The sequence below is a fragment of the Prosopis cineraria genome, unplaced genomic scaffold (assembly GCF_029017545.1).
Source record: "Prosopis cineraria cultivar Desert tree isolate PC_DT_omini unplaced genomic scaffold, ASM2901754v1 PC2, whole genome shotgun sequence".
Lineage (NCBI taxonomy): Eukaryota > Viridiplantae > Streptophyta > Magnoliopsida > Fabales > Fabaceae > Prosopis > Prosopis cineraria.
The window spans coordinates 39,718,695-39,738,938 of NW_026555333.1; the positions used below are offsets into that span (position 1 = coordinate 39,718,695).

The following is a 20,244-nucleotide window of genomic DNA, read 5'->3' on the forward strand; positions in this document are numbered from 1 at the left end:
AAATTAATTATATTAATCAATTATTTTTATATTAAGTTATATCCAACTGAAATCTAAATAAATTTTTAAGATCAATTGACTAAAAGGATGATCCAACTTAAATAAAAGTCTTAAGTTTGAATATTGAACGTGAGCGTTGTTGGGAACCCTAAGCTAACTAGGACTCAATTTTATTCCACGGGATTAGAAGTTTGCTTTATTAGTGTCCTTCGCGTCAATTATCTCTCAACAGAGCCTACACTATGTTTTTTTACACCTCAGCCCTCCCTCCCTCATCCACCTCTCATTACCCCAGGAGCCTTTGTTGGCAATTCTATAAAATTAGTTAAAATTTAATTTAAATTAATTAATTATTTTTTTTATTAAAAAATATAAGATATTTTTAACTGAATTTCATTCTCAATAAAATAGTTATCTACTTTTAAATTAATCTTATCTTTTTATATTTATTCTTATTAAATACTCTACAATAAATATTAAGTCATTATCAATAGGAGTACTTAAAAAAATATAATGATTATATTTTAAAAGATAAAAAATATTTTATATCTTTTAATATTTAATTTTTTAAAAAATATTTTATATTTTTAAATAAAAAAAGTATTTGATCAAACTATCATTCTCGAGCTTGTGACGTGAAGAGCAGGTGATGGATGGAATTTATTAAATAAAACATTAAAATAAAAACAACTTATGTTAAATATCATATAACACTTCGTCGTTGATTTTTTTTTTTTGGGACAGTGATGGGGCCGAGGTGGCTCTGCCATAAATACATGTAACGCCACAACAATCCTGGCACGCTGCAAAAGAAGCAGAGCAGAGAGAGGAAGGAGGAAAGGTGGAGAGAGAATGAGCAGCAACGCAGGAAAGCTCGTGTGTGTAACTGGAGCTTCTGGCTATATTGCTTCATGGTTAGTCAAGTTCCTTCTTCATCGTGGTTACACTGTCAAGGCCACTGTTCGCAACCCTAGTGAGTGATCCTTTTTCACTGTCTCTGCTTTTATCGCTTTCTTTGGTGTGTTCTGTCACTCTTTTTTAGATACCCAATTCCAATTTTTTAAGTTCTGGTTTCGTGGGATGGGAATTTTATGAGTTTACGAACCTTACTGATTTCAATAATTTCATGGTGGTAATGCTAATTGAAAATTGAAGAAGATGATTACTCTGTTTTTTATACTTTCTGGCAATATTGCTCCTTCTAAAAAGTAAGGATAGCCCTCCTTCGAGAAAACTTTCTTAGCATTTTTGCCCCTTAACCCTATAATTAACAGAACCTTTGGGAGAGTTGTGTCCCTGCTAGCTCTTAAGTTTATATGAGCTGAATCTTATCTTTCCATGGTTGGGCTCTAGTCCCATGCCTTTTGATGGTTCATAACAGATTCAATTAGCTCCAGTCAAGAATACCATCACTGCATTACCAAGAAATCAATAAATAGTGCTGTGAAGGGAACCCATGGCTTTGATATTGTCTTTTGCTTTGGACTTCGTGATTGTTGGTAGTAAATCAGTTATCCTTGTTTCCATGAAGCATTTCCTTTGATTGTGAAAGTGAATATATATGCAATTAGCTAGCAAAAGTACTAATCCCATAGGCATAAGTGATTAGGGCATGGCTATAAAGGTAAGGATTTATTTTACAAGGGTTCCTAAAAGATTCCATTTTGCATTATGCTTTCCAATTTTCCATGGTCATTAGATGGCATTGATTTTTATTCTTTCTCACAATGCTAATTACTAGGATTTTGAACAACAATTTTATTTCGGTTTGTATCTCCCTGCAGATGATCCAAAAAAGGTTGACCACTTGCTCAAACTTGATGGTGCAAAGGAGAGATTGCACTTGATTAAAGCAAATCTCTTGGATGAAGGTTCCTTTGACCCTGTAATTGAGGGGTGTGAGGGTGTCTTTCATACTGCATCTCCCTTTTATTATGATGTCAAAGACCCACAGGTTCATCCCATTCTGCATTTCTTGATACATAATTGAATGTGGTCTGTCCATTGCAAAGTGTTCTGTTTTCGCTGCTTTAATCTGTTTGAACAGTGATTTTAAATATCTAGGAAGGGGAGAGAGAGTGGGGATAGAGAACCATTAAGATGAGTTCTTCCTCTTTGCAATTCCATATGGGAAATCAAAAAGTTATTCTTACTTAGGAATCTTTGCAGTTCCGCAATTATAATGTTTCATTTCCTCTGATAAGCAGGCAGTTAATTTCTGAACACTGATAGATTGTCATGTTGGCATTTGCCAAAAGTTTTCAATTGGAAAAATATTAGCATGATCTTGTTGATATAGTTAAATCAAATAAATTCATTGCGAAACCTTGAACTAGAAGTTAGGCAATTTTGAGTAAATGGGATAATTCAGAGCTCTAAGCAAAATGTACTGAAAAGAATAGGATGTTATGCCTTAGACAATTTCTAATCATGATGTATAATTATATTCTTTAAATGCCGAAAAGTTAAAAACCCAAATGTTTGGTTTTTGATAGAGCATAGTAGCCTCGTGCTATCCATCTAGATGACTCTACCTAGTGGCATAAAACTTCTTAGCTGCTTGTTGCCATAAAACTGAAAGTCAGCACAGCTGCACTTGCTGCCTTACCCTTTTCAGTTGGACTATGTATTTTGAACGCATAGATCAAAAAAATGAGTAGGCCGCTCATTTTGAATGCCCTTATTTGTATTTGGATTAGGGGCTTCAATAATAAATTGCTGTCTAGAATCCCCTGATCATGAGTCTTGGCTAAAGAAAGTGGTAAACTCTTCTGAGTGTTTTATGATTACATGTTTGGCATTTTCTATCTGTGAAGTACAACAGAAGCTACTGATCTCTCGTGGCCTTATTTTCATGCTCATGACTGTTGCCATTCTCATTTCAGGCTGAACTCCTTGATCCGGCAGTGAAGGGAACTCTCAATGTTCTGAAGTCATGTGCTAAATTTCCATCTGTGAAAAGAGTTGTTTTAACTTCTTCCATTGCTGCAGTTGCATTTAACGGAAAGCCTAGAACTCCTGAAGTGGTTGTTGATGAGACATGGTTTTCAGATCCAGATTTTTGTAAGGCATCTAAGGTAATCCATCATATTTTATTGAACCAAATTACTAATACAGCAATTATCTGTGCAGTACATGCTGGTTGAACTTGTGATAGGGAATGTTGTAGAGTTGGGAACTTTGGATAGCCATTGCCTATCTAATGGGAAAATCAGAATGACATGATATAATGTATGCTAAATGGCATGAAAGCCTAGAGCCCATCTTCCATTAAGTGGAATGGCTTTACTCTGATGGCGCCACGGTGTCAATGAAGATGGTAGCTATGACCTCCATCAGTACCGCATAACCCTCTGTATTAGAGGGAAATTATCAAATTAGTAAATAAAAAGAAAAATCTGGATAACAATGCAGGGATATCCATGAAGGCTCCTCCTCACTGAAACCATCTCAGCCTTGCTCAAATCCTCAGTCAGATCAATTTGATCTTTTCCCTCATTATTTTCATAACAACCCACAGATATTGGTGTCTCACTTTTTCCATGTCAACTCCATTTTTTTTCAGCTTTTTAGGGAATTAGAGAGTATTTTGCTCGCTTTCAAGTCCTCTATTTTGACTGAAGTCTCTTAGTTTTGATTTTGATATCAAACAGTTGTTCCAGTTGGTGCAAATATGATTATTTGTCATGCACAGTAATTTACATTGTCCTCAACTTTCCTTCTGTTTCCAATTTTGTGCTTTCAGCTGTGGTATGTAGTTTCAAAGACCTTGGCTGAAGATGCTGCCTGGAAATTTGTAAAGGAGAACAACATTGACATGGTTGCCATCAATCCAGCAATGGTAATAGGACCTCTCTTGCAACCAACGCTTAATACAAGTGCTGCTGCAATTTTGAATATAATAAACGGTACTTTCTTTTTCTACATATGATGCATCTGAGTTACTTGATCAACTTTAGCTCAACAGCTTTTTTATGGCTCTAGTAAATGGAAAAAGAAAAGGGATCAATGTTACTACATAGAAAATGTAGGAAAAAGTATAAGAACATGAACATTGTAATATTTTAATCAGTAGCTTGAACTTGTTCTAATGTACGTTGGACTTATAATGCATCCCATTATGCTAGATCAGAATATTTTTATTTTCCTTTTTGTGGCTCTAAAATTTTATAATGTTATATACTCTTTATTGTTATTGACTTCAATTCTGCATGAAAAGGAAAATAGAAACCATGGACTGGAATTGGCACAAAAATTAGTGACACAATTCTATCCTATACAAAATGTAAAGGGGACTTCATCACTTGGCACATGTGAGTTATAAGGACTTCAATTGCTGGTTGAGAACAATGGTTTTACCTTTGAGATAAACAAAGTTAGGGACTAAATACACTTTTCTTCAAAATTTCTTTATCAAGGATCCAATAGTCTAATTTGTTAGTGATTTAATTTTTGTTGTCACTTTGAGAAATGTTTGATGACTTCTGTTTGTGTTATATGTACTCTATCTTTGGGCCCCAGACAAGAATTTTTGTGTTCCACCTTGAGGGATTCTTTTCATCCTTGATATATGCAGGTGCTGAGACATTTCCAAATAGTTCTTTTGGATGGATCAATGTGAAAGATGTTGCAAATGCCCATATTCAAGCATTTGAAATTCCTTCTGCTAGTGGAAGGTATTGTTTGGTTGAGAGAGTGGCACACTACTCAGAGCTTGTGAAGATTTTACGTGAGCTGTATCCAACATTGCAACTTCCTCAAAAGTAAGTTCAATTATTTCTATAATTTTCAGACTTCATATGACATATAGTTCAGTTATATATCTTTCTCTAGCCTTTTTGTGAATTTATCTCTTTTCTAAAGTGTGGAAGCTTAAATTATTGTTTTCACTTTTTTCCCCCAAATAAATTTATTGGTGAAGATCCTTGCATGACTTAGAACCATCTACTGTTCTTTATAATGTGGTCTGGAGCTTTATACATTATATAGATTATCAATTGTGATAAAATTGGCTACTAAATCTTAGAAGCCATTGAATTCAGCACGCTATATAGCCATTTTGGGCAGATTGCTGCAGAAATTCCTTTATGCCATGCTAGGATACATATAGATTTGAATGCGAATTAGGATCTGAGCCAAATCTCCTATTTGGGCACTTAAAAATTTATGGACTTGGATTGTAACCAAATCTAAATTCAAATTTTATCTTAATTCCTTCATAATATGAAATTCTTTCTAAACTCTTGTTATTTCAAATTTTCATATGTACCCTCAAAGTACGACCTAATAGTAATGACCTTTGTTATTTAAACTACTCAAACAAAGACTTTTAAATACATGAATTTGAAATGTGAGATTTGGAATTTAAATTTCAAATCAAAATCTATTAATCCAAACACTACCTTAAGATGTGAAGCATAGGACATGCTAGAACATGAAACATGTTCCCACTTTCCATTTTAGAAAAAAGGTTTCTTCTCCAACATGACCTAGAAAGGGAGTTTTTGTCCTGTCATTGTTCAAGGTTTTGATAAATGCCTAATGTTAAATGTAATACCAGAAATCTAGAATCTATAAAAACCCAAAACTCTGCGTTTAACTGTTGTGCATGTTGTATGTAATGGAATTTCTATGTGGTCTCAAAGCTTAGTGTTAATTTTCTACAAATCCTTCATTTAGAATTTATTTGATAGGTGCTCATATTTAGTGCTTGACTATATCTTGAACTAGATTGCCTTTAATAGAAGAATATTTATATGCAATAAGAAAGAAAATAATTTACTTGAATCCATCCTTTTAGCCTTCCCAATGACGGGTTCATGTGTGCTAAGTATTGTGATCATTCTGTATAATTGGAACTTGAAATGAAAAGTATGTTTGGACTGGTGTTAAAGACTTGATATGATGGTTATTTTCGTGAAATGGTGTGTTTGGATTGATAGAAGGAGAAGAGATAGAAAGCTTCAATTTAAATGACTGTCAGTCTAGCCTAATCTTTTAGCAATAAGATCTCATTGGCTACTTTTGGATCCTTGTTTCCTGATGTTGTGTTCCTTATGATCATGTTCCTTCAAAACCACATTTGATAAGCCAAATGGCCTTTACTCTATTTACTTCATATTCATTCATTTAGTTTATATATTGATTTCTGAGTTTTGCTAATTTCATTTCTTGGTTTCTCACCATCCTTGACAGGTGTGAGGATGATAAGCCATTTGTGCCGATATATCAGGTTTCCAAAGAAAAGGCAAAAACACTGGGAATTGAATTTATTCCACTGGAAGTGAGCCTCAAGGAGACTGTGGAAAGCTTGAAAGAGAAGGAATTTGTCAACTTTTAACTTTGTAATCCCTCTTTGAAGAGGAATTGTTGGTTAGCTCGAGCATGCTTTAAGTTGGTATATCTTTGGAATGAATAACTCTATCTCCTTTTGTTATAAACTAAATGGTTCTTCAGAAGGCATTGAGAGGGAATGCAATGCTCCTATTAGATAGGTCCTGTTGTGAAAGAACTTTTAATCTGTTTATGTGATGGTTATGTAGCTGATCTCATTTGGAGAGACAAGGCTGGTGGTTATCGTTGCTGTATGTAATGGTTGTAAGCTTATAATATATTGAATGTTAATGTGAACTCAAAGCAAATTGAGGCAGGAAATAATTATCTTAGAAGTGCATAACTATAAAATACCCCATTGACTTTCTATCATTTGGTGTGTGATTGGTTTTACTTTGGAAAGTGGGAACTACCACGGCATGCTGAAACAAGATATGCCAACCTTTTATGTTCAGCAATTCGAAGAAATTAAACATTAACCATTAACATTAAGCAGTAAATGGCCAATAAAAGTTTTTTGGTTATTTTTTGTAATTTTTGGGATTCTTATGTGTTTTTTAGGTCTTTTTTTTTTTTGTAATTTTAGATTCTTTTCTATTGTTTTCTAATAAACTAATGATCAAAATTAACTCTTATCAACAATAAAAGTTAAATTTTATCATTTTTAAAAGTTGAAGAGAAATATTATATTAAATAAATTTAGGATTTTAAATGTTCATGAATTTATAATTTAAAATTCAATTTGTCACTTAACCCACAAATTTGTATAAAGTTAATGTAATAGGTATAAAAAAGGTCCCAATAAATGGGTGTCAAGGGACAGAAAAATTAACATGAGAGATAAGAGGGAATAAAACCTCATATTTAAATCCAAACCAAAACCCTCAAATAAGCCTTATCTAGGAGCAGAAAGAGTATCTTCACAAATTAACAATAAACATGTTTTTACATAAAAAAAAAACAATAAACATGTTTATAGTATTACAATAGCAAATGGTTTAAACCAAAAACTTCATTTAAAAAAAAATCATGATAATGATGATCTATATTCATTCTACAAAGTTATTATGGCCTGGCTACATCACAATTTAAAAGTCAATAAATTTCTTTTCTTTCAAACTCTCCACCACTTCTTTTACACTTACTTCAAGTGAAATAAACTCAATTCCCAACATTTTTGCTTTTTTCTAAAAAACTTGATATGTTGGGTTGAAGGGAGTCGGCTTCTCTCTTTTGAGAGAAGCCTCCTCTGCTTCTACATTATGTTAGAAGTAAATCTGAATTGTTCAGATTTAATTTGAATTGTTTAAATTTAATATTTTTTATTTTAATTTATATTTTTAAAATAAAAATATATAAAAATTTTAAATTTTTATAATAAATATATTTATTAATTTGACAGTTCAGATTTAATATGGATGCTTCAAATTTAATATAAGAAATGCAAATTAACTCTTTAGATATATTTTGAGCAGTACAAATATATTTTGAATAGAACAGAAAATTTATTAAAAAATTTTAACATTAAATTTAGACCATCTATATTAAATCTGAATGGTTAAATTGATAAGTATATTGATTAAATTTTTTTACAATTTTTATATATTTTTATTTATAAATATAAATAAAAAATAAAAAATAAAAATACTTTAAGCCTCTACCTTAGTGGAGAGGCAGAGGAGGCTTTTCTCAAAGGAGAGAAGCCGACTTTGAATTGAAGAGTTTATCATCAACACACCTTAGAGAAAGCAAGAAATGATATTAGAAATTATCATAATTAAAAAAAAGTGGATGGATTTAAGGCCAAATATTAGAAAGGGCTAGTGATCAAATATAATTTGAATCAATAAAATCAATTCATATAATCAAGAAATTAGAAGAATTCTCCTACGTAGAATAATGAAAACAAGAATCTCTAGAAAGTAGAAATAGCAATTAACTCTTTTCTATGATATCTAAAAAAAATATAAATCTCATGCAACTTTACATTAACTGGATGAATACAAGGATTAAAGAATAATTTGGCTCATAAACTATAGGTCTAAGGGCATTTGAGAGCCTAATTTTTTTTTAAATGTAATGTTGCCTTTCATCATTTAAAAATAATGTAACGTCATCCTATTATTAACAAAAATTAATTTTAACTGTTAGTTGATTATAAAATGATGTAAAAGGACAAAAAAATTACAAACAAGTACAAAAAAATTGCTAAAAATGATTCAAAAATTATAGACAAATACCCCAAAAACTACAGAAAATGACCAATAACTTATTTGTTTGGAAGTTGTAAATGTAAAATCTTCACAATTTCTGTATGATGTTTCATTGACTCAACTAGACAATATCTTCCGCTAGTAGAAGGATTTTCAAATGCTTGAATATGAACATTTGCAACATCTTTCAAATTGAGCCACCCTAAGGTATGATTTGGAAATGTTTGGCCACCTGCAACGAGTAATATAAGGATATGGAAATTCAAGAGTCCTTGTGACAAGCAACATGTGCACCAAGCTCTTTTAATTGGGAACCAATTATTTTTATTTAACTATTATTCTCTTTTATTTGATTATTTAAATATATAAAAATTATTATTTTCTCTCTATTTTTCCTTCGTCTCTCCCTCTTTATCCTTGTCCTTCATCATGTACTTTATTAGCACAAAAGGTCATTTCCATCCAGAGTTAGAATTTCAGTGCCTCATTGGAGAAAAAGGATTATCCAGGTGAAAATAATGCTTTCAAACTTTACAAGCAAAAAAAAAAAAAAAAAAGATAGATAAAGCTTACAAATCGTTCAAAAATAATTGCTACATAGTGTTTATTTTAAGACATTATAATAAATAAGGGCATTTTAGTAAAATACAGTTTAATAAAATTTTATGCTGTTTATTAACTTTATGTTAAAATGTACCTTATACTCTAATTTTATATAAAGATGAATTTTAGTCCCTCAATTTTATAACGTTTTTTCAATTATCTGATTTTAACATCATTAGTTTAACCACCAATATTGAACTTTTAAATTTTAACAAAATATTTTAAATATTGACATATTGAGTTTAATCTTTTTTTAAATAACAATAATTGGTATAAAAAATAATCATTTAAAGCTAATAGTGTTGAGATGATATGATTTAAACACTTTATAAAATGAGAAAAATTCATTAAACCCCATTGACCAAACTTATTTATAGTTAACAACCTAAAATTTTAAAACACCAATTCAGTCCCTATGGATCTCATTTGGACTAAATTGAAATTATTTTTTTTTTGAGAAAAAACACAAATTTAATCCCAATCCTCTAGAATAAAAACAACTAATATAAGAAAAATGAACAATTGATATATAAGAAGTGAACAATTGACATAAGAGATGAGGGTTATTTGTGTCATTTTTCTCCAAAACTCAATTTCAATTTTGTCCAAACAGGATCCACAAGGACCCAATGGCATGAATCAAAGATGAGTGTTGAAATCATTGGAAATGAATATTGAGAACATCTAATATGGTTACTGAAAAAAAAAATTGAGTACTAAAAATGCTAAAAATTAATAGAAAAATGGAAAAGATTGATAGTAACAATAAAGAAGATTGGCGCCGGATTTCTAAAAAATTTAGTAACAACAAAAAAAAAAGATACAGTCCCATAGGAAATAAGAACAGCTATTTAAAAATATATCACAAAAATATTTGAATGTCTGTAATACTTTTGGCCTGTAAAAATAATTACAATTTTTTTAATACAAAATTAAAATTAATTTTTAAAAGATAAAATTAATGACAATTAGATTTCATAAAAAAATTTTAAAAAAATTGAAAAATATCAATTTAATGTATAATTGCAAATTAAAATTTTTTAATTATAAATAGTACATTTAAATGTCATGTCAAATGTAATTTTAAAATTTGTGAGAATTGAAGAGCATTTGGTAGGTGGAATTTATTAAATAAAACATTAAAAGAAAAACAGCTTATATGAAATGTCACATCATACGTTTTTACTTTTAACACTACCTTATTGGATTCATTTTTAGAAAAATTTCACTTAGGACGCTTTGACTGAAGATAATGAAAAAGAAGACCCATAAATTTTTGATATCTCGCTTCAAGGTTGGGGCTGTGATTTGAAATTAATTTTGAAAGCCAAATGATAAAGTTGCCCTCATTGTAATGAGAAAAAAAAAAAGCTTAAAGCTTGCGGTGGAAAACAGATGAAGCACGGGAATGCTCTATTCATCTTATTCTCCCCTCTCTCACCTTTTCCAACATCAAGTACTTGGTAAGTTCTTTAAATTATAATTACGAAAATATGGTTGATTTGTGATTGGGAACACGATTATATATCATCGGGTAAAACATGTCTTCTCTCCCTCTGACCTATCTTCTCTCCCTTATATATTTTGCAGCTTGTTTTGTGGTTAAAAATAAGATAAAATATGATTGAGTAGTATGCCTTCATTATTAAGAATTGCTCATAAAAACCATAAATGTTCTACTTCCTTACATTAAATGATGGGGTGGTTGGAACGCTAAATGTATATTCTATTTACTGTCAGACCCCTTTTCGCTTAAGTTTGTTATGTTACTCATTTTCATATTGTTGTTGTAAATATGCCTATTTACTTGTTTACATGTACAGAGACTCATGATAAATAAGTAGTCGTTGTATGTAACATCCATGATTTTAAACTGGATTAATTAAGCCCGATTAGATTAATTAAGTGTATTAGTGAGGTGTGTAGCTAGAGAGGCCAATAGGCATGTTTGGTTTCAAAGCAGGTATGAGGGAGAATCGGGCTACTTAGGAATGAGAAGAGGAAGAAATATGAAGGGAAAGGTTTTGTGCCACACACCACGGCTTGCGGATTAGGCCACCGCAGTGCGTATGTCCTAACATGCTTGGAGGGATGCTTTCCATGCCATGCGCCTACTACGGTGTATGGTCACTTTTTTGCTGAAATACTGTCACAAAATGTAGTAGAAGAAGAGAGAAAAACAAAGAAATACGAAGGAGAGATGAAAATGCTTTGTTAGAGCTTGAGGAATTCAAGTATTGGGAGTATTTTGGAGCTCATAAATGCAAAAGGTAAGCTTCCTACACTCAAATCTTCCTATTTTCTTCCATTTTCTTAGTATTGGAAGTTAGGGTTTGATTGATAATGATGATTTTCAATCCATAGAGGCTATAAGTTTGAACCCATTAACTTAAATAGAGTTAATGTGAGTAGATTGAGCTAATGAAACTTGATATTTATGGATTTGTGATGATTGGTGTTTGGGGAGCATTTTATATGCAAAAATTCCCCATAAATATGTTAGTTGGGATAATGTGATTCTATTAATGGCCATTAAAGAGCTCAATGATGTTAATGAGGGCTAAAGGAAGTTAAGCAATTTTATGGGTATTTTTATATGAGTAGAGAATGAATCTTGAGTATGAAGAAGTGTTAAGTTAATAATGAAAATTAGCTTAACTATAGATATTGATGAATCATATTATAAATACTTGTAGAGCAATTTTATTAGCACCATTCAAGCTTCTTGAGAGCTTCGAGAGTGAGTAATTGAGGGGCAAACTTTTGACTCTCAAAAGTTTGAGGTAACTGGGAGAATTCTACTTTGTACTTTTGCGTGTTAATTAGTTTATTGATTGATGCTTGAAAATTTAAATGTGCTTGGATAAATTGCAAGTGTGGCATGAATGATTCTAATTTCCACTATGTTGGTTTCCTTGTAAGATTCAATGAAATTGTGAGTTAAATAATTAAGTTAGAGCTCAATGATACAATGTGATAATGAAGTTCAATGAATTTGAGAAATATGAGTTCAATGACTTTATATGTGTATGGTACAATGAAATCAAAATTTTAAAGTTCAATGAAAATGTGAGGTTGAGGAGTTTAATGAATTTGTGAATGAGAAGTTCAATGAAATAGATAAGTGGAGTTCAATAAATGGATTGGATGTGTATTAGATGATTGTCCTATTTATGCATTACATGATCATGAGAGGCGGGAGTTCGCCTAGGAAGAGGAGTAAAGAATTAAATCTACGTGGTAAGGCTCCTATCTGAGCTGATGGCTTGCCTTGATTGTTTATATACCTATTGTCCTACTTGTTTAATGATGAATTGTCCTATTAGTTCATTGAGGGACTTGAACCTAACCAGCTATCCACTTGTTCAATGAGGAAGCTAATCTAGGGAGAATGACACCCCATAGTGTGAGAAAATGGGGGAAACCATATTTCACAAGTGAGTTGGGAAGACCTTGATTGGGTAATCCCTTACATGTGTTTAGGCTAGGGATGTCTCAGATTATAAACTATCCCAATGTGTTATAGCTCACAGTTTTGTGTCAGAGAAATAAGGAGGATATAAGGGGGGTATGATCATGCATATAGTAAAAAGCGCACATAGTTGTTTTATTGTGTCCCTATTAAAATAAAACCAATGAATGCCTTGTCTTTGAGAAAGGTCATTAATTTGATTTATATTTTCGAGCATGTATTATTGTAAATGAGAAATGTGGATATACGCTTTGAAAACATGTTATATTTCTTGATATTGATCATTATTGTATGTGTATGGCCTACTGGAACTGAAAAGATTGAGCTATATTTATGAATATGTTCATGATTAAACTAGGTTATTGAAGATGCCACTTGCATTTAAATTTATTGTCATGCATTAGCATAAGTTAGTTGGACCTTGATTATTGAGTGGTTGTACTCACTCTACTTACTTTGATATTAGAAGAAATAGATTAAGAGGATTGGATAGAGGAAAACAATCAGAGGCATAGAATTGTCTTCCTATAGCAGGCCTCTTTTATTTTATTTAATTATGTGTATATGATGATTGAAATTGCCGACTATAAAATTATCCATTTTTGTGTTTTACTTGCATTATGTGTTCTATAATCTGTGAGAGTATTTTGGATCCTAGAGAGTGTGTTTGTGAAATGTGATATTTGTAATAGGGCAAAATATTAATGTAAGTAAGAGTTGGGCATAATATGTATTGTTCATGAAATATATGATGAAATAGGTGATTTTAGCTCCCCTTCTGTTTTGTTTTTAGAATTAGGGGTTGAGCATTGAAAATGCTATTTTCAAGTATTTTATGTGTTGTAGTGCATTACACAGGCTAGTTTTAGTCTATTATATGTGGTCTAAATGGTGTCAATGACTTTTGGCTTTTAATGGATGATTTAAGGCACTTAGTTTGTGAAAAATGTTGTTAAAGAGCAAGTTTTAAAAAGAGTGTCCAAATTTTAAATGAGTATAATTTTGATTGTGAAACCAAAGCTATTAGCTACTCTTTCCATAGATACCTAGTTAGCATCAATTGGATGTTGAACGGAGGAATAGGGTGTGTTAGAAGTTGCCTCGAAAATTATCAATTTGACAATAAAAATCTACTGTCATGAAATATGCAATGCACTGCGGCGCATTGTGCAACGAGTCACGCTGCATGGTATGGAGGCAAGTAAGTCATGGCACATGTTTAACAAACCATGGTGCATGCCCTTAAAAATTACAGAATTGCATTATTTCATGACTTTTAAGCAAATGCACTAATTCCTAAAGTGATCCCATGCTTCTGCACAATTTTAAACTCTAATTTGTAATTTTGAGATCTTTTGAAATGGATTTAGGTTTTTGAAAACTTAGGACACTAACCTTATAACTTAATCTAGTCTCTTCGTAATTGAGATTTAGAGTTAATGATGGTTTAGGAGGGAGGATATTACATTATAGGAACTATTTATATTGCATCTTCCATGTAAAGGTGAAATTTAAAAGTGTGGATGGAAATATTATTTATGATGGTGGTATTGTACTTGGAAGATGGATAGATAAAAGGGTGACGTATGAAGGAGTTAGAAGTACTGTAGCAAATGATCTATGGCCTAAATGTAAAGATTTTTGCATGAAGTACAAAGTCATCCCAGCTGGAGATATATTATTGGATCTTGTAGATGATGTTGGAGTAGATTAAGTAATTGAGGAGAACGAAACTACTGATTATGTATATATTGCACAAACATCACAGTTGGAGGTCTAAGAAGAGTAAGTTATCAATTTTAATGAACTTGTTAATTTCCCTTCTGGTTGACATACATTGAGTTGTTAATTTCCTTCATCACTTGTTAATATAGCATAATGGAGTTATTAGGACTTGGGAAGGAAAGTTCATTAAGTTTTCTTAATTTTGTGACAACAAGCACTCCTTCTCCCTTACCTTTACAAAGTAGGGCAACGTGCATTCAAAGCTCTCAAAGATCCTGCATCAATCCCAATGATGAAGCTTAACTTAACGAAAGGATTTGATTATGTCAATTAGGTAGATATTTCCTCATAGAGATGAGTTTAGAGATGTGTTGTTCAAATATATCATATTGATATGATTCCTTGATAAGTATAGAGTGTGAGTTACTGAGAAGAACATATTGATATGAAACACATATATTGGTATGAATAATATATATTGGAACATTTGTTACATATCAGTATGTTCAAAAGCCTTTCAACTTTATTTTATCACTTTTAATGGAAGAATATGGGAAGTTGTCAGAGATAGAGCATATAGACTTAAACTTAATTTCCATAGATAATAGACAAAAGTAGATACAAAGCAAAGGATGAATGTCAAAAGAAAAGAGTATTAGAGAGATATAAAGCAAAGGATAAATGTTAGAATAAACAACATGAAGAAATACAGTCTAAAAAGAAAAGAGGGCTCGACTTGAGTCTTCTTGGTGATAATGGGACCCTTGTTGAACTTAATGGAGTTTATTCTTTTTAAGATTCTTAGTAGCCATTTCAAGGTTTTGGGATTATACATGTTGTAGGTGCAAAATTGTGTGAGCTAATGCTTTTGGTAGAAGGCTTAGTTTATTGTGATTCATCCTTTTCTAACTTTAGCCCGTACCTTAGGTTTACTACTCCTTGGTTTCTTGCATGCAGATTTCTCTGCATTAGACTTCTAATCAGACTTAGCACTATCTTTCTTTTTCTGATCAGATTTCTCAACCTTTCTCTTTTGATCAAACTTGGCACTATCTTATTTCTCAACCTTTCCTTTTTTGTCATCATCATTGAGAGAGGTTGAAGGAGTACGTACATTTTCCTAAGGAGTTACTTGAACAAAGTAACTCGAGGACAGCATTATGGTAAGGGGATGAGGGACATTAAGTGAAGATGGATTCTTCTTGAATTGAGCAAATATAAGTTGTGTAAGGATGATCCTAAGGATAGCCATAGATGTAGCAGAGACACTAGGGACTTCAATTGTAGCTGAAAAACTAAAAGTCTTGAGAGACTCAATATAGGACTCAGAAATGTTAACCATAATATTTGAATGAAGCTATTGTTATTGAGGTTAATTGAGTGTTAGAACCTTTCCCCTTATGCTTAGATTGAATCTCTTTTTCCTTAGATGCCTCTTCATTATTTTCCCCAAACTTAGGCTATAAAAAGCTGAAGAATCTTAGTGTTTCTCCTTTTTCTAGTTGATGAGGAAGCATGAGTATTATAGATAGACACATAGTCATAATCAAACTTAGGTGCTTTAGGCTTACTCATCAAACTTCTTATTTTTGCAATCACTGAGTCCTTTATGGTAGCCATTTCTCTTCTTAATTCTTCCTTTTCCATCTCAATCTCCTTCTTGAATGACTCTTCAAGTTTCTGTAGGTAGAGAGAAAACACATCTTCATAAATCTTGAATCTATAATAGAGCCACCTCCTTGTAGTTGGATCAATTTGTATATCATCCTTATTTATTGGAGTAGAAGAAGTTGGTTCCATATTTTCTTCTTTAACTCTTATCTTAAAGACACTTAGTTTAGCTAATGTATATAATGCAATAGTGTTAGAAGCAGCATTGTGACTTTTATCTTCTTCATTATCAGTTATAGGTAGTTGCATCTTTCTTAGTATAGTGACTCCTATGACATACCACATGTCAATCTTCCCTTTCACATACTTAGTCTTCTTGTTATCTAATATTTTTAAAATTAAGGATGAATAAATGAGGTATTGTGAAGGCCTTTTCAACTATAAATTTGCTAGCTCTTTCATTTTCTGTATAATTATATCTATAAGATTAATTGTATGACCTTTGAGTATGGTTGTCAACATAACATATTCCTTATTCAAGAAAGTATTAAATCCTTATTTCTTGCATAGCATAGTGTGAGTGAGGATATGATGTAGCATCTTATGTGCAAGAGGCATGGAAGTAGCCATGGTCATAGGCTTGTCTTCTAAATTCCATTCTAGCACTAATGTCTTGTATATACCAGCCTTCTAAAATAAGAAGTCATTGATTGTTGCCATTGAACCATTTCAAGGCAAACCTAATAATTAGATTAATTAATTCTCAGTGATGTCAAAGGACTTATCTTTGATAGTGACTCACAGCTTCTTCCCTTTGTTGAGAACCTCCATGGATCTATAGAATGCTTTTATCACTTTTTCACTTAAGGGTAGGTTTATTTCTAGCATACTCTAGTAAGGTGCTAGAATCTTATTCATATCATAGCCCTTCTCTTCTAGCTCATTCAGATTTACATACCAGTAGGCTCTAAACATTTTCTTGCACATACTTTCCCATAGTATCTAGATTCCTCCTTTAGCCAAATCATCGCAACAATAATAAGCCAAATTCAAAGAAGTATCCATCACCATTTTTCCTTTCTTTTTGATTTTGCTTTGCAAACTAGCTTAACTAACAATCACTTTGTTAGAACTTCAAAGATGAGTAGGAGCATCATGAGTGGTCCTCTTAAAATCCAACTTGTTAGGCACAAAAGCTTGACCTTGAGTATCAGACTTGTCAAACCCAGGACTTTTAGGATTCTAAGAAGCAACATTATCTTTTGTAGCCTTGTTTGATTGAATCCTAACATTCTTTATAGACACTCCTTGCTTCTTTTGAGCACTAACAACTTGTTTAGCTTTATGGAACACTTCGGTTCTATTCTCCAAAGTGTTTCTACTCATTCTTTTTCTCTTCATAACAAGATCATTAGCCTTATGAAAGTCATTCGGAGTGATTATTTGAATTGTGAGTGACTTCTCTATAGTTTTCACTCGAGCCATCTTTTTTGAAGAGTAAGACATGAGATTACATTGAATTAAAGGTTTAAGAGGAGTAATTAGAGATTTGAGAGGAGTAATTAGAGATTAGGTTGAGGGTTTTTGGTCGAGTGAATGTTTAGGAAATAATCACAGAGGAAATTTAGTTTTGGTAAAGAGATGGTAACTATCAAGTTGAGATGATCTCAGTTTCTTATCGATAGGTTTTTGACATATGGGTAAGAATGAGACAAAGGCACCTATGATAGCACATATTTCACACTAGAATGTTATCCATATACTAATATGCAAAAGTAGCCATTAGATGTAAATTTGAAATGAACTGTTGAAATTAAAAGATCAAGATAAGGAAAACTTACCTTTCATATTGGTATGTCACTATTATATTAGTATGTTTATTTAATATCGGTATGTACTAGTTATACCAATATGACTATTGGTTTCTATAGCACCAGCCTCTACATACTAGTATGACAATCATATACCGGTATGTATTGTTCATACTAATATGTACTATTTATAACAATGTGAGTGGGGGTTTTTTTATCTATCTATAATAGCCTCTATCATATCGGTATGTTGTATTGAGACTAGTATGTATAATGCATACCATTATAACGAAAACATACTAGTATGATTGTGACTTCCGTAATAGCTTCTTTCATGCTGGTATGTTGATTTAATATCGATATGAGTTAAAAATACTGGTACCTATAAGTTCTATCAGTATGAGTTTGGTTATGAAAACTAACTTAAAATCTCCTAAGTGACTTATTTTTCACCTTATTGTTTGTTGTTCATTTACTCTACGCATGTTATTAATTTCCTTACCTGATTTATTCGATATGACATTGGCTTGACAAAATTTCAACTGTAGATTGGTTTCATATTTAGATGACTTGTTTGTCACCTTACTTTGTGTGATTTATTTCCTTACAACATGATGTTTATGGCCTCACCTCACTTGTTCTTTACAATACTAACTTTAAAAAATGGGAGAATTTCGATTAAAGACCAGGGAAGAGACTTAATTTCAGGTGAGTTTAAAAACATTCTAAAATTTTAGTTCAGTCTAAGGGAGAAAAGTTAAAAGAATTTTCATAGTGAAAATACCAAAATGCCCTTTACCTGTTATGTAGAATCACTACTCCACGTGTTAATTTATGAATATAAATTACAAATTATATGAGTTGATATGTCAATAATTATATAAGAATTGACATTAGTTTTTCAATCATAAGCAGTAACATCAGTTGTCCAATTGCTAAATTTACTTGTTAATTTATTAACATCAGTTGTAAATTATTAACAGGTCTTGTAATTTATTAACATCAGTTATAAATTATGATAGGTCTTGTAATTTATAACTGATGTTAGTAAATTAATAAGTAAACTTAGCAAATTAACAACTAATGTTACTGATTGTTTAACAAACGGACGTAATTTATAAGTGATATTAGTAAATTAAAAAGTACAATAAGATAATTAATAATTAGTGATTTTGCATAACACATAAAGGGTATTTTTATCTTTTCACCATCAAAATTCTTTTAACTTTTTTCCCCTAGACTGAACTGAAATTTCAAAATGTTTTTGGACCCATATGAAATCAAATCTCTTCCTTGGTCTTTAACTAAAACTCTCCCTTAAAATGACTTGTTCCCTATCCTATTGTGTGTGGTTAATTAACTTATAGAATGTTAATTTGCTTACCTAACTTGTTTGTTACAACACCCTGAGTTAACATAGGAGTATATCTTTATAGTTTGTTTTTCCTATTAAAGACAATTGCAAAAGAACATAAATGACTAAATTCATTCCTATCCAATGATTTCTTCATATATACGCAAAAAAGATCAATTCCAAGCAATTTCATGACAACAATAACATGAAAATTTATAACATGTTATTCTTGTGGTTTACAAGCCACCACATTAATTCAACTTTAATGTTACAGATGTCCTTTTCAGTATAGGATGGACTTATATATCGATCTTCATCACTGGGGGAGTTGTCCCATAATTTCAACTATTTAATAAAGTGAACCTCGTAAGATATCATACATAGGCAAAAAGTTTTAGTCAAATTGCTTAAAAAATTAATGTAAGTTATAATAATGGAAAGTGAACATATCAATGTAATGCATGTATCAATTTAGAGATTAACTTGTGCCCATTTAACATCCTTCTTAAGTTTTTCCTTATTCTTAAATAGTTGGGGTTTCACTGCATGCAGTAATTGATGGAAGCAATCTCGTACAAGTATAGCAATCATTTCCTTCATTTTCATATCTTCTGATTTTTCTTACTAGCACCACACTTGTATGTAGCTTTTTTCCCTTGCTCTTTTGTTATGCTGCTTCTTGTGACAATTTGTGTAATGTCCTTCCATCTACCAATGAGTCGAGAATATAGAGATTCATGGTCTCTATGTTTAAAGCATAATAAAACCAATGAGTTCGAAGCATGTAGGGCCAAAGATCTAATGACAATCTCCAATGTTGTACTTAACATTGATCTCTAAAATATATGCTTTATGGTGTTTTCAATTTCATTTTCACTTTTGTGTCACGATTTATGTCTATAAGCATACAAGCTGTACCTAGTATTAGATTAGGAATGCAACATTAACCATGCAATCATAAATTATAGAATGTTTAAAATTCATTATCATTTTCCATGAGTTAGGCTAAGGAAAATTATAATAGGGCCAAGCTCAATTTCCTTATACAACCAATTATAATAGGATAATTTAACATATAATTAATCAAATTAGAGTGTGAAATGACATACATAATTGCATTTA

The 20,244-nt window shown here is 31.5% G+C and overlaps 1 protein-coding gene across 1 annotated transcript; it reads left to right on the plus strand.

The window, feature by feature from the left end:
- The first annotated feature begins 794 nt into the window (after positions 1–794).
- On the plus strand, positions 795–6,705 carry LOC129304247 (cinnamoyl-CoA reductase CAD2-like). Its single transcript, XM_054943946.1, has 6 exons — positions 795–973; positions 1,785–1,954; positions 2,886–3,077; positions 3,746–3,908; positions 4,577–4,763; positions 6,196–6,705. The coding sequence occupies exons 1-6, from the start codon at positions 853–855 to the stop codon at positions 6,338–6,340; spliced, it is 978 nt and encodes a 325-aa protein (XP_054799921.1). The 5' UTR covers positions 795–852; the 3' UTR covers positions 6,341–6,705.
- Positions 6,706–20,244: the final 13,539 nt, after the last annotated feature.

Excerpts from the sequence above, each read along its gene's own strand:
- LOC129304247 (XM_054943946.1), top strand. The coding sequence starts at position 853 with ATGAGCAGCAACGCAGGAAAGCTCGTGTGTGTAACTGGAGCTTCTGGC. Across the intron at positions 3,078-3,745 it reads ATTTTTGTAAGGCATCTAAG|CTGTGGTATGTAGTTTCAAA; the intron begins GTAATCCATCAT and ends TTGTGCTTTCAG. Across the intron at positions 4,764-6,195 it reads ACATTGCAACTTCCTCAAAA|GTGTGAGGATGATAAGCCAT; the intron begins GTAAGTTCAATT and ends CATCCTTGACAG.